Source organism: Arvicola amphibius, chromosome 1 (genome assembly GCF_903992535.2).
Source record: "Arvicola amphibius chromosome 1, mArvAmp1.2, whole genome shotgun sequence".
NCBI lineage: Eukaryota > Metazoa > Chordata > Mammalia > Rodentia > Cricetidae > Arvicola > Arvicola amphibius.
Genome location: NC_052047.1, coordinates 103457425 through 103471835, shown reverse-complemented (window position 1 = coordinate 103471835; position 14411 = coordinate 103457425). Strand labels below are relative to the sequence as shown.

General features: G+C 53.9%; 1 protein-coding gene across 2 annotated transcripts in view; it reads right to left on the bottom strand.

Annotated features, from left to right (window-relative positions):
- Nucleotides 1–13872, bottom strand: part of Pde2a (phosphodiesterase 2A) — a 59195-nt gene extending 45323 nt beyond the window's left edge. Inside the window, exons 1-2 of one of the 2 annotated variants that reach the window (XM_038332602.2) lie at nucleotides 13679–13840; nucleotides 3873–3934 (exon numbers count right to left, since the gene is read on the bottom strand). In XM_038332602.2, coding sequence (XP_038188530.1) covers nucleotides 3873–3934; nucleotides 13679–13697 — 81 coding nt within the window. In that variant the 5' untranslated portion in view covers nucleotides 13698–13840. Of the gene's footprint in view, nucleotides 1–3872; nucleotides 3935–13678 lie in introns of both variants that reach the window. The other variant, XM_038332592.2, reaches the window with a different exon arrangement.
- Nucleotides 13873–14411: the final 539 nt, after the last annotated feature.

Sequence of the window (14411 nt, the reverse complement as noted above, 5' to 3'; positions counted from 1 at the left end):
GGCCCTCAGCATCTGTCCAGACACCACTGTGGGCCTGCTGTGCAGTTCTCAGGCCGTCCCTGTTGTTTGTCTGAGCTGACTCTGGATTCTGAAGAAGCCCGGATCTCTCACTGGGCCCAAGCTGGCCTGCAGCCTGGCCTGTGTCTTTGTGTCTTCTCCGACACCTCTCCCTTCTGACTATGTTTTTCTGACCTGCCTGTAATGTCATTTCCACTGTTCTCTCATCATTCAGAGTGTGGACAGATGGATGAGCAGACAGGAGACAGGCTAGGGTGACAGCTGAGACCCTTCTCTAGTCCCAAGGCCCTACATGCCCTGGGCCTGTGCAACCTGACAGGTGGGCACAGACAGATGGCAGGGTCTCAGGGCCCCCGTGGATGCCAGATGCTACAGCCAACTTGTTGGCAGCAGTTCCCCCAAGGGCCACAGGACAACACTGAGACCACTTGCCTGACATGAGAATTCAGGAGGAAGCGGAACAGCTGGCAACAAGAGTGCCTGATCAAGAATGTTCAACTAGGCCTGGAAAATGGCCTTTACTGCGGCCCTTCCAGCCTCATCCTGGTGCTCTTTGCCCAGGACCTGTGCCCTACTGGCATGGGGAGCTGTCCTCATTGCCCACCTGTGCTCGCTCAAGCCTTTCTCCGTCACAGCAGCAATCTTGCTTTGCTGGCTCCCAGCTCTGCCCATTGTTAACCAGTACTGGGCCCCTCATCCACCTCTGCAGCCCCCCACTTGTCCCTAGCTCTCAAACCACACCCCACTACCTCCTGAGGGCTCCCCCCACCTGGGGCTGAGTTTCATACTCTTCTACCCAGGGGTCCTTGCTTCCTGTCTCCCTTCGTTGGTTCTGTCAAGAGCTGACCACGTGGATTCTAACAGCCCAGCTGATCTCTGGCCTTGACTCTCTGCAGCCTTCACTATTTCAAGACCGCCTCCCAGAAGTCTCCATGATTTCCCTAATCCACCAACTGAGCCTCTTTCTTAGAACTATCTCATTCCTATGCAAGAAGTCTTCAAGAAGTCATGCAAGAAGTCTTTGTTAAGCACCCCCTGTATGCCAGGCCCCAGTGAACTCAAGATGGAAGATAGAGTTAGGTGTTTCCAACCACTTGGGAGGAGATACACAGCCTGATACCTGTGTGGTGCAACTGCTGCCCAGCGGTGCCCTCGCGGAGCCTGAAAGCTGTGGGCGTCCGGGCAGGGGAGAAGACTGACCGAACCTGAGGTGGGAAACTTCACAGAGAAGCCACGGAGCTGCAATGGATGGACTGCCCAACCGGGCACTTGGTCTGGGCACCTGTGCCGTTGCCCACGCCTGTGGCCATCTCGGCACCTGTTCCAGCCTTCATCTCACCTAGAACTCCCAGGCCACAGCTGGTCCCAGCTCAAAGTTTTCAAGTCAGTGTACTCAGTTCACCGAGAGTGATGCCAGGGTCTGTGTCCCAGGATCAGCCTGAAGGGCCAGGGAGTTATCCCTAAAGAGTATGCGGAACCCGTGTCTGCTGGGTGGGGGGTGGGTGCTGACAGCAAGGCCCATTGCTGCTGCCAAGACAGTACCAGAAGAACTCCCCACACCACAGAACTTCTGCAGCCTCACCTCAGCCCTGCTGCATGCACTGTCTAGTGTGTGGTGCAGGGCAGGCAGCTTAGGTCTGACTCTAATGAACACTGAGCAGGAAAGCTTGTCCCACAAGCTGCTGCCACACAGGCCTGGGCCAGGTCTTCACATGTGCCCTGAAGCTTCTCCAGCCCCTCCAGGTGGTAATGCTAATAACAGCACTTCTGTCTCAGTAAGATGGGGACCTTTTTGTTTGTTTAGGCTTTTGTTGTTGCTTGCTTGTTTTCTGTTGTTTTGTTCTGTTCTAAGACAAAGTATAATGTATCCCAAACTGATCTTGAACTGGATGTGAATCTGAGGATGACCTTGAACTTTACATCCTCCTGCCTCCAACTCCTGAATTCTGAGATTAAAGGCATGCAGCCCCATGCCTGGTTCATGCAGAGCCTTGTTCTGGCTAAGCAAGCTCTCTATCAACCTTAACTACATCCATCGGGAGAGCTGACCTCCACTTGCAGGTGAGGAAGATGGGTACCGGACAGCTACATGACAGCTATGGTCACACACCGGGAGTGACAGGCCCAGACCCAGAGCAGGTTCTCTCAGAAGACAAAGCTAATTATGACCATCCTTTGAGGTGGGTGAAGGGTTGTAGGCAGAACGGAGCTGGGACAGTCCTAGGCTAGAATCTTTAATCGGAGTGAGAAGGCAACAGGACCCAAACACAAGAGGTGGGGGGAGGCTAGGGGTAAAGTCTTGATCCAAGGAGGCCCTGGAGAGGGTGAGGTTGGTAGAATGGGGAAGGGACTGTCTGTGAGTATGCAGACATAGGGACAATGGCTGAGGCACTGAGTCTGCACAGAGACACAGAACCTAGAGCCAGGTTCCTTCAGCCTCCGCAACCCTAGAGATCTCAGCTTCTCCAAATCCCTCCCCTCAAGGCTTCCTGGGTGGGTGACAAATGCGGTCTTTGCTGGCAGGTGGCCAAGGCTGCTGAGAAACTGCTGGCTCCCAGGAACACCATCTGTCCCAGCTCCGGAGGAAGCTCCCACCCATGGGGAATGCCATGGCAATAAATAAATTAATAAATAAATTAATAATGACTCCAATCTTCCCTCTTCCTTTGGTCAGCTCCTCGCACCAGGTCCCAGTCCCAAAGCAAGGGGCACTCTCAGTCCGAGCCTCTGCAGTAGGAAAGCCCTGTTGAACCCCTGCCCCAGCTGATGAATGGGCAGGGAGGCATTGTAGCCCCAGCTCCACCCTGATCCACCACAGCACCTGCTCTGAGTCTTGGCTTCCCCCAAACACAGAAGTCATAGGTTATGCTAAGAGTTGAACGACAGCATGTGCCCAAAGTGTTGGCCAAGGGGGCTGGCTCAGGCAAGAACTTCCTCTCAGTTCCCTTGGGCACACTGGCAGACACATGAACCAGGATACATGCATGCATGTGCGTGCATAAAACACACACCCACACATACCACCTTGTCAATCTTCAAAATCCACAGTTCACCCCCATTTCTGTTATTCATTAAACATGGAAGGTTAATTCAAGGCACCCTAAAGACATGGTCAGAGCTGGGCTGGCAGCCCCCCCATCAGTGGAGGAAAGGAATGACAGAAACACAGCCCCCAGGCTTAGGGAACTCATAGTGAAGGGGACAAGTTGGACGTACATAGAGTCACAGGATGAAGACAACAGGGTCCTACGGCACAGTGGACCAAAGACAGCAGAATGTTCTGGCACCCAACTGCCAGGTGGGAGAGCTCAGAGGAGGAAGCAAGAGCCAGCAGGGGCTGGAGTTGATAGAGAGTGGGAGGAGGCCATCTTGGAAGAGGGAGGCTCTTGCAGAGCCTGTAAGCGTTTAGGATGTCAGCAGCAGGTGGTTGGTGAAGCAAGAATGGCTGAGGGAGACTGTGGTAGGCTGGAGCTTCAGAGGGTCAAGAGGATGGAAGCAAGGAGAAATGCTGAGTAGAATGGCAAACTCAAATTTGTCTGTTAGAAAGATCCTTTTAGCAATCACGGGGATGATAGGAACAACTGGAAGCCAGCAGCCAGTGCGTGTCAGGGAGATGACCAGTGCAGGAATGGGACAGGGAGAGGAACTCAGCAATGCACAGGGAATCCAAAGGCTGTGGGGACCAGAGAGGAGTCGAATGGAAGACAGGACGCCCTCCAGCTGGGCACAGACTGAGAAGGGGGTCTTGGCGTGTGTGCCCTTAGGATGGAAGGGGTCTGAGATGCAGCTCCAACCTCCAAATCCTGCACCCCACGCCCACAGCCCACCCTCTCTTCCCTCCGCTGAGCTCTCACCTCCAGTCGCTCGTCTCTACTCCCTGGGGATTCTGGTTCCTGGGCAAGGGGGTCCTGGCCAGCTGCAGAGACAAGAAGGCCCAGGGCTGAGGCCTCCCCAGCCTGCCCTCCCTCCCATCAGCCCCCAACAAGCCCCCAGGTAGCCCTGCCTCCTTGTACCCTCTTGTTCTCTGAGCACTTCCGTCTCTGCTTTTTTCTCAGAACATTTTGCCTTTCGGCCTTGTGCTCCCAAGGCAGAGAAATGAACATGATTCTACTCATCCTTTGATCCCTCCAGAAAACCTCCTCAACCTTTCCTAAACTTCAGTTTCCCTATCTGTAAAAGGAGATCAGAACATCCACCTGACAGTCAGTGATTCTCCAGACTGGGAGCTCAAAGTCCAGAGATGATGAAAATCCCAAGACATTGCATTTCATGTGCAAGCAACTACCCCCAGTGTGCACTGAACCCTCTGGGCCTCGACTGGGCCTCCAGCCGCATCTCCCAGCACTGTCTCACGGCTGGCTCCCAGAGCGCTGCTAACTAGATGGTACAGCACCTGACAGACACACCGGGAACCCACTCACTTGTTCTCAGAGGTGCACCACCCAGCTTCTCTAACAAGCACTGTCCTGGGCCAGCTGCAGGCTCCTGCCCCTCCCCACCCCCACCCTCAAGCATGTCCCAGCATCGGACAGGCGGTGGGATATTCTGAGCCTGGCTTCGTTCCCGTCAGCTGCTGGCCTCCATGCCAGCCTAGCGCGGGTGCAGGGACTGATTTGATTTGGCAGCTTCGGAAGTGTGTGGTGGGGACAGGGTGGGGAGAGGGGGAGGGGGACAAGACACCCATCCCTGAAAGGAAATAAACAGCCTCAGGCAGGCACTCAGCAGGATGGGGGAGACACAGTCTGGCATGGAGAGGAGCTGAGTTCCCTGCCTGGCATTCCCTTCTTCCCACCCAGGCAATGGCTACAGGATTCTCTGGCCCTCAGGGCTATGGGGGAGGTGGTGGTAGCTGCACCTGGTGTGTGGAGTGACTGTCAAGTGTCTGCTTGTCTCGCATGTCACTTGTGTCCTGTGGGGTTTCCTGCTTTGCTACATACACAGCTAGTCCTGAGAGTCCCTCAGAGTGTCAGCGGCCATCTCCCCAGTTGACAGTGGCATGATCTCTACAGACCCAGGGCATGACAAGGTCACCTGTGTTGGCTGCTACAGGGCCTGGCATATGTTGTCTCTGGCCCATCCCTTCCCTCTGTGTGATGACCCCACTAACCCTGCCTGCCTTGTCCTGCACAGGAAATGACGTGGGCTGAAATAAGTGTCTGACCCGAGGGGCTATCCCTTTTGTGCATAAAACATTTGCCGCCTCTTCCCCACAGTCCTGAATGCCCTCCTCTTCCAGGGAAATACAGTTAGTGGCAATGAGCCTCTAGGGAGACTCCTAGAGACGCACCCAGCCCTCCCTCCCTTCTGATTCCCTCTACTGAACCCCAAGTATGGGGAACTAGGTAAGCGAAGACCCTCAGCTGGGCATTCACAAGCCCTCACCAGCTGAGCACTTCCCTACTCGCCCACCATGACCAGGTCACACATCCCTGCCTCCATGTTCTGTGAGTATGTATCTACCTGTCAGTGCATTGCCAGTATCCTAAGAACCTGCCCTCAGAGGGCACACAAAACTCTTAGTACTAAAGGGCAAGGCTATGCCCAGACACCAGGTAGGGAGGTCACAAAAGGAGGTGGAGCCTGCTTTGAGAAGATGCCAAGTCTCAACCTGTTGGTTCCTCTTTATTGTCCCACCGTCCTCTAGGACTTCTGTGGGTCTCCCCTCAATCAAAGGAAGCTGAGTTGCTCCTGGAGACAGGAGAGAGGGACCTCATGGCAGAGGGGGCTTGGAGAGCTGTCACTAAGGGTCTAGTGAGGTAGAGCCCATCTACAGGACCCTGAAGGGCTTCACATGAGACGCATGGGGGGCTCATAGCAAAGAGAAGACACTAGCAACCACCTGACCATCTGGTCAGATTCCCACCTGCGGTGAGATTTGTTTGTGTTTGTGATATCTTTGCACACATCTGTTTGTCTGTATGCATGAGCGCCCATACTAGGCATGGAGGCATGAGCCACTGCTGAGTCACAAGGTGAAGATTTGCCAAAGGGAATGGCCATCTAGAAATCAGACAGTGAAAAAGACAAGGGTCCCAACAAAGGAGAGGGATGGGATGGCAATTTGGGGCTGTGGGATAGGGCTAAGAGAAGTTGAGCTCTGCTTCGGCAGGGACCTATAAATTCTGCACCAGATCTATCATGGTCAGTTCCCAAACCCCGAATACCTGAGGCCAAGGGCAGGGTGTGCCTGTTACTCAGAAGAGAAGAGGCACAGCACAGAGCTTGCCACAGCCTGCTGTGTGACCCCAGGCAGGGCCTGCCCCTACCCCTCTTCATTGGTCTTCATAAGGAGAAAAGGGTTGGATGTGATCTTCCAGGACTTTTCCTAGGATGGTTTTTGAAAGTGTCACACACACACACACACACACACACACACACACACACTGAGAGAGAGAGACAGAAAGAGAGAGACAGACAGCCAGACAGACAGACAGACAGACCAACCTGGGGCACATGACTATGAGAGAGAACTAGGCGACAGGAGGATGCAGAGCAGAGAGAGGAAAGCCCTGCTGGGGAGCCACAGGAAGGCTCTTTGAGAGCCTGGGGAGGTCAGCTGGAGAGGTTCCCTGCAGAGGACCCTACCCTTGAGTCCAGGACAGGAGGTAGCAACAATGGAGCCTTGTAGAGGGAAGAACAGCTGTCTCCACCCATCTGCTTCCTTGTAGCCTGTGGAAGGAGAAAACTGGAGGTGGCAGACAGGGACTCTGCCCTTGAACTTGGGTCCAGACTCCACTCCTGCTCCACTGAGATCCCAGGGGAAAGGAAAGGCTGGCGCATGCAGGGAACCAGGAAGCTCCATACCAGACCTGCTGGGCAATGGGACTTGGACTGGTTTTGATCTGGCAGCCCATTAAGCTGGGAAATTCTGGATATGCAGCCATGATAGGCTTCTCTGGGGCCGCCAAGGTTGGGTTCTAGAAAGCAAGATTTCTCCCTGAGCCTGGGTACTGAGGCTCAGGAGGGATCCAGGAGCAGGAGATACTAGACAACTGGGCTTGCCTTGTGCCAAATTGCATAGTGTACCTGAGACTCAGGGAGAACTCCGTCAGTTCTTCCAGGCCCCCTGACCCTCAGGGTAAGAGCCAAGTGTGTAGGGAGTGCAGGGAATATCCTCTAGTTGCTCTCTAGGTTCCCAGCCCTCACTGGCAAAGGTTTCTGCATCACACCTGTGTCCAGGAAGGACTCATGCCCTGTTTCCCCTCAGGCAGCTGTTAGGAAAGGGGTGAGCAGGCCCCTCCTTCCACTTCCATCTACAGCTCCACGAAGACACCTTGAGGGCTGGGATGGGGAAAGGGTCTCTGGTCACAGGCTAAGATGGCTGGGAGATGGAGGCAGTGGGTGGTGGGTTGACTCTCAAGCCATACAAGCATTAGAAAGTGCCAGGTCCCTCACATGAACACGCGCCATCTGTTGTGGCAGGCTAAAGGGGTCCACTATCTCCCCTGCTGTCAGGGCACTCCTCCTCCCCTCCTTCACGTGGGGGTGGGGCTGCCATCCCATCCCAAGCTATCTGTCTCCATTGTGTCTTGTTATGTTTTTAATAACTGAACATTGACATTAACAAGGCAGGTGGCTGCAGCTCTTCCCAGCAGCCCCATTTAGCATCATTGAATCATCAAATTCTAGAATTCTACATGCACAGAATGTCCACATCTTGGGCTCCCAGAGTCTCAGCATCTTAAAGTCACAGAATGTCGGAATCACACAACCACACTCACCCCCCACCCCAGCCCTGGGCTGATCATGGAAGGTTAGCTAGCATCATCCTAGTGAGAGCCCCAAGCTGACAATCCCAGATTTTCAAATCACACCCCTCTGGAGCTAGTACTCACACAGTCTTCAGAGCTATGGGCTGCTAACTCCCTCATTTTACAAGTGAGAAAATACAGCTCAGAAAATGGTGCAGGAGTACCAGAAAGCAAGGAAAACAGCAGTGCCCAGCATTGGGTCTGCAAAATCGGACCTGTAGAGATGGGCGTTTCTGAAGTCCCCATGTCTGCGAGAGGTCAGCTGTGGCTTCAGCTTCTTCTCTTTCTTTTTCTTTGTATAACCCCAGCCTGACCCCACCCTCTCCGCTGCCCACCCTGGGTGTCCCAAATATGAATGGGGGTGCACTGGGCTAATTCCCTCAGGGCAAAGGACAGGAATAGCAAAATGTCTTCCTTTACCCCAGGCACCAGCTGGAAAGGAAGGGCAGGCTTCTCAAAACAGGAAGGCCAGGGCCCTGGGGGGGTGACCAGGGCTGAGACGGTTGGGGGAGCCTGAGCTAAAGTCTAGGGAAGCAGTAGTTTACAATTTACATGAGAAGGATCGTGTACATTTCTCATTTTCATAAATTAGCATTTCTATACTCATACATTTTTGGATTTGAATTCTATTAATTTTTGCAGCTTGTTTTAATTTTTCCAGTTCTGAACATTCTGCCCAGGGCAGAACACCAGTTGCCCACATACACACAGGTGGGGACCCAGAAGCCCTCTCACTCTTTAGCCTCAGGGGTGGTGGCCTCCTGGGATGAGCCCCTGAGATTTTTCCATCCACCACGGAAACCCAGGCTCTCCCCTCCCATGCCCACTGTCTCCTCTCCGGAGCCCACCCAGCCACCCCACACAGCTCCTCCTCCTCCACAGGGTCCTCTCCTTTCCACCCTTTCCCTGTCCAGGCTTTATGATCCCCGGCCTGGACCAAGGCAGCCTAAACCGCAGCCTCCACTCCAGGGAGCTGTGTGTGCACAGAGACCTGACATTGCACCCTCTCCACCCCCTTCCCCTCATGCTGGCTCCCTGGAAAACATCCAGAGTCCTCAACGTGGTTTGTAAGTCCTAAAAATGTTTGAAAGTCCTGTCAGCCTCACAAGCCACATCTCTTGTCTCTTGAAATACCTCCCCAGCCTTCCATCCATTCAGCTTGCGCCTCCCCCCACCCTTCCCGTGGTGGTCCAAGTTCCAGCTCCACAAGCAGGACACGGGACTGGAGAGAGCCAGCCTTCTTCCCTCTGTCTGCCACCAAGTTGTCACAGTTACCATCCTCCCTTCTGTCCAGAATCTTCCCCAGGCTTATTCTCAGCTATCAGATTTATTTCTTTCTGAAGGCTTCCCAGCTTGCCCTTCCTCTAACGCGGAGCTGAATGAGGGCCCCAGGTGACAGCCTTAATCACAGCAGCCTCTGTCTGGGTCCCCTCCCTCCTCAGTCCTAGCACCCACCACAGGCTAAGTCAGGGAAGGTATGGAGCACGTGACGGCCAGTTTCTCGCTCATCTCTCAGTCACCCTTCCTATTGGCATAGCATCCACGTACAAAAGTCAAGTAGTACAACAGAGTATGCTTAGGACAGGCAGAGCAGGAGGTGTGAGAAGCCCAGGAGGCTGAGCTAAAGACTTCAGGAGACGAGGACAGGCTACAGAGAGCATTCAGCCCAGCCCTGCAGCCATCAGAGCAGCCGTGAGAGTAAGGACTGAATTTACCATGCTGGAGACCAAGTGCTTCTCAGTCTCATGAGAGCAGGTCTTAGAAGAATTGGCTAAGCATTCAGGAAAGGCTTCCTGGAAGAGGGGTTACTTCTTCCTTGTTTGATAAAAGTAAGGTGGTAAAAATGAGAGGTAGGGAGGAAGGAGCAAGGATATGGAAAAGGAAGCCTTGTCTCTGCTTACTCCATACTCCTGGGAGAGGGGCAGGGGGAGTGAGGATGGCGGGGAAGAATGGACATAGCATGATGCTCACACCATGGCCAGGGCAGGCACGGCTGGTAAGCTGGCAGGCAAGAGTGCCCAGCTGTGACTGAGAAGCATTTCCTGTCTCTTTGCCAGGGGGGGGTCATTAATAATCATTTACCAGCCACAGGCAGCTCAGAGGCCAGCCAAGGAGCAGCGTGATGCTGGGGCCAGAGCCCAGCCTGGTGGCCAGGAGAGCTGGACAGTGGTATGGGCCTTGCCACGTGCTATGAGCCCTGGCTCGGCCATCTCATCTCTTTCTTCTGCGAGTGTCAGAAGGAGAGGATTCTGGGGAGGGTGCTGCTTTAGGTCCCCTTCGTGCTCAGAGCGTCAGTTTCTGCCAACTCTCCAGGACAGTCATGGACATCCCATGACAAGTAGGAGACAGACCTAGCTAGGGACACAGAAAGCCAGAGCCCGATGGGGGTGGACATAGAAGGCTCCATGGACCCAAGTGCAATTTCGTCTGGGAACTGTTGAGGGAAGAAGGAACCAGCTGACCCAGGCAGGGGAAGGGCTGCTGCACACAGAAGGTAAGCATTCCACAAAATGATCCTAACACTTTAAATTGTACCCGTGTGGTACAGAGCAGGGCCTCCATCAGTGCTGCAGACAACTGCGTGGTTAACCTGTTAGGCGAGCCCAGAAGTTAGAAGAAACTGGCTAAAAGATGATGACAATGATGACAATTATGACAGTGACTCAGCCAAAGACAATGGATACAAAAGTGACAAAAAGCTGGAGGCCGGGGCTGGCGATCCAAAGCCAGGCCGTGATGCTCTTGCAGTTGGCTAAAAGCAGAATCTTTTGTCACCTCAGTTCCCTGCCTACCTGCTCCAGCTTACGCTCACCCGTTTGAAGCATCATCTAGAAACCAGAAGGTAATGCTGGAGCAGAAACCCTAGCCAGCTTCTGGCTAACTGGGATGCCTCTTTGCCTCCAACCTTAAGAGTCCAGAATGTTTTTAATGCCTGTTGAGAATGCCCACAAAGGCTTTCCCAGAACCTTCTCTGGAGAGTGTGACGTGAGTCTCTAGTGCCTGGGACCTCTGCCATTAGACTAAAGGATCCCCCAAAGCTTAACCAGGTCAGTTCTTTCTGATAATAGTTTCTATGAGGACAGTGGTGACTTCTCCATTTGATATGGGGTCAACAAAGGCAGACACAGACTGAGATATTTCTTGTTGTCTCCCTGTGGTGACATAGAGAAGGGAAGAGGAAAGGGGAGCCTGGAAAGGGGGGTGGCTGCTCATTATCACTGAGGTGATATGACCCGGAAAAAACACCGGACCATCCTGATTCTAACAGTGTACAGTTGGTAGGCTTGGTCAAATGCAAGCCCAGTCTGGGCTGCTCTGCATAGAGAGGTACCTCCAGAGACACTACCCAAGTTTTTGGCCAGTGCTAGACCTTCCCTTTTGCCCAGGCTGTAGTAAACAGAGTAGACTTGCTGACACATATATCCTTTCCCCCACCCCTTCCAACCCTGGCCCCAAACACGAGACAAGTTAGAGGAAAAGAACAAAGGTTCTCTGACCACAGCATCACCCGCTGCCGCCTGTCCAGCGCCTGCTCAGCAGGAAACTCAAGACAAAGGCTTTGGTCAAAGTGAGGAGGATGAAGGGCAAAGGGTAGGGGCAGACTGGATTGGGAGGGCAGGCAAGGGTGTCTCTAGGGACCTGATTAGGAGGAAAGCAAGGACAGGAAGGCAGCCAAGCCCTCCTTGCACACATACGTCACTGCACAAACATTTATGGGGCACCTGCTGTATTCCACACATGGCCAAACATAATAGACCTTTCTTCACACCACACACCTTATGCACACACTTCCTTCCCCAGACCTCAGCCCCACCCCAAGGCATCCCTAATGCATACTAACTCACCGTACATGCTTCACACTCTCACTACATGCAAACAGTTCACAGGGAAAAAAAGATCACAGAACCCACAGCTCACACTGAAAAGTCACACGGCTCACACCCACCCACACTTCAAACCACATTCAGATTCCATCTCCCATCATGCACCTCATACACCTCACACTCACCTCCCTAGCCACAGATGCATGCATACAATTAAATTAGACACACACACACACCACTGCTCAGACATAGAGGCACATGCAGACATATATGTATAATATGCATGCTTAATGTCACGCCAAAATATCACACATTTGTAGACATGCAAATCTCTCAGGCTGCAAACTGCCTCCTCCTGCCCACCCCAACCTGGTCAACCAAATCTCTTGGTCTTAGCTGCACTCTTTCTTGCTCAGAGCTGCATCAACAGTCACCACAGACACGTGGCACTCAAACACCAACACATAGGTCCGAATATAAACCCCAAGCAAACCCAAGATGTACCAATGTGATCCTAAGCTATCAAGGAGCCTGCAAGCACACCCAGACACAAACCTCCCCCACGCTTCTCTCACGGGACATCCACACTAGGACTCATCCTGGCTGCATACTACAGCCAAATCTCATCCACAGTCACATGCTCAGTCACCAACATGCAAGCTGTCCCTACAACAACATCACACTGCCATGACAGACATAACTACATGCACACATAAGAGTCACACACTGTGCTACAACTCCACACCCACAATTCTGCCTCTGTAGCCACACACAGCAGGTTAACACCATCATTTCCATACCGTAATCCCCCATGAAGAATCTCACTCAAATGATGCAGTCATACTTAGCACAACACACATGCTTACACAAAAGGCACACCCAATACATGCTATACACATTCAAGAACACTCACACGAACACACACACACCCCAGACTCACCCATCCCTCACCACAGGTGAGGGACATCATCTTGTAGTCTACTTCTTTCTCCATCTGCAAATCCAACTGCCCCAGACACAACCAGGACAGCAGAAATAAGAGGGTTATGAGTCACAAGTGCCAGCATCCCACCTCATGATCCCTACCCACCTCATGCCCTGAGCACCCTTGGGAGCAACATTCTCCATGTTTAAAACCTTGTACTTGAGTCCACCCCATGCCAGGCCTGAGAACACAGGCAGTGGTGGAGGTCCTAGATACGCCAGCTCTGTCCTCTGGGCCTGTCCCCTCCTCAGCCCAAAGTAGAGGCAAATATATAGGGAAGGCATGGTCACAGAAATACCCTAGAGCAAACAGAAACCTGTAGAAATCGAAGAACTGAACAGACCAAGAGAGGTGGGCAACCTGGAGAGACCGCCATGCAAGAACACAGCAGAGGGGCAGAGGACAAGGGGCTCAAGAATTAGAACTGGAAGAATGTGGGACCATCACACATGGGGAGAACCGAGGGGTCAGGAGGCAACAGGAGGAGACGGAAGGACTATGTAAGAGAGACAGAAACTGTGCAGGGGGGCAATCTGGCAGAGGAGAGAGAAGCTGGGGGCAAAGAGACCCTTGGTCTGGGTTGAAGATGGGGACGAGAGTCTAGATGATTAGAAGGGGGCAAGGCTATAAAATAGAAGTTACAGGTTTGGTGGGAGGTCCTTCTCATGAGGTAGAGCTCTAGCTGTTAGGGACTCAGGGGTCTGGGTGTGCCTGGAATCTGACACGCAGGGCCAGAGTCTTGGGAAGGGGTTCCAGTTATCCTGAGGAGGGAGTTTAGAGCTGTCAATGTGGGCCGGGGGTCCCACCGAGGAATGAAAGTTGAGGACTTGGGATGGAGGGCTTCCAGATACAAGGAGGAATCAGAAACTAGAGTGACATTTGGGCTGTGAGCTGGAGAATCAAGGACCCCTTTCTGGGTATGGCTGCAGTCCCATTTGTTGTAAGACTGGTTCAGAACTGAGGTCCCCTCTTAGAGGAAGGTTCGGGAGTGGGTGGATCATGAGGCAGACGACTATAAGCTCTTCAAAAGACCGGGCCCTGGCCAGACTCTCCCCGGACACCCGATTCTCCCTGTTACCCAGAATGGGGGCCCCCCCTACCTGCAAGCTGTCGGCGCATGGCTGCGGCGGCGGCGGCGGCTCGTCCGGCTTGAGGAAGACCTGCTGGCCCCGCCTGAGGAATTGGACAACAGCGATGAGGATGTGGTGCAACACCAGGACCATGCTCACAGACGCCCGCCCGCCCCGCCAGCCCGGCCGGCCCCCTGCGCCCGGTCAGCGCGTCCGCAACAGCTTCGCCGGTCCTCCCGAGGGTCCGCCCCGGTCCCGCTCCGCCCCGCCCCCGCCCCGCCCCCGCCCCGCCCCAGGCCTCCAGGCCCCTCCTACGTCTCTGCCACCAGGGACAGCACCTCAACGTCTTCCGAAGATCGGACCCCATCAGATCCCGGCCGACTCGCCCCTGCCAGGCCGTCACCCTCCCAAGACTGCTCCAGCGAGTCGGCTATGGGGATCCCCTCTCCTCGGTCGCCTCCTCAGCCTTTGCTGTCCTCCGCTTGTCCCATCGCCACTCCTCCTATTTGGCAGAGCACCTCCCAGAGTCCCGTGCACTGCCGCACCACATTCTCTCCCCATCATTTGGACTTCAGCAGCCTAGCCAGAGCCCAAAGGCCGAGTCCAGCAGCAGTGGAGGGAGAGGGCCGCGGTCGCATTCCAGGAACCCTGAGGTCCCTTCTCTCCTTCCAGTGCAGAAGGTAGAGGTAGAGGGAGAAATTTAGAGGTCGCTCCAAAAGGGGGCGAGCCCTGAAGCGGTGGCAGATCTGTGAATGAGACACGT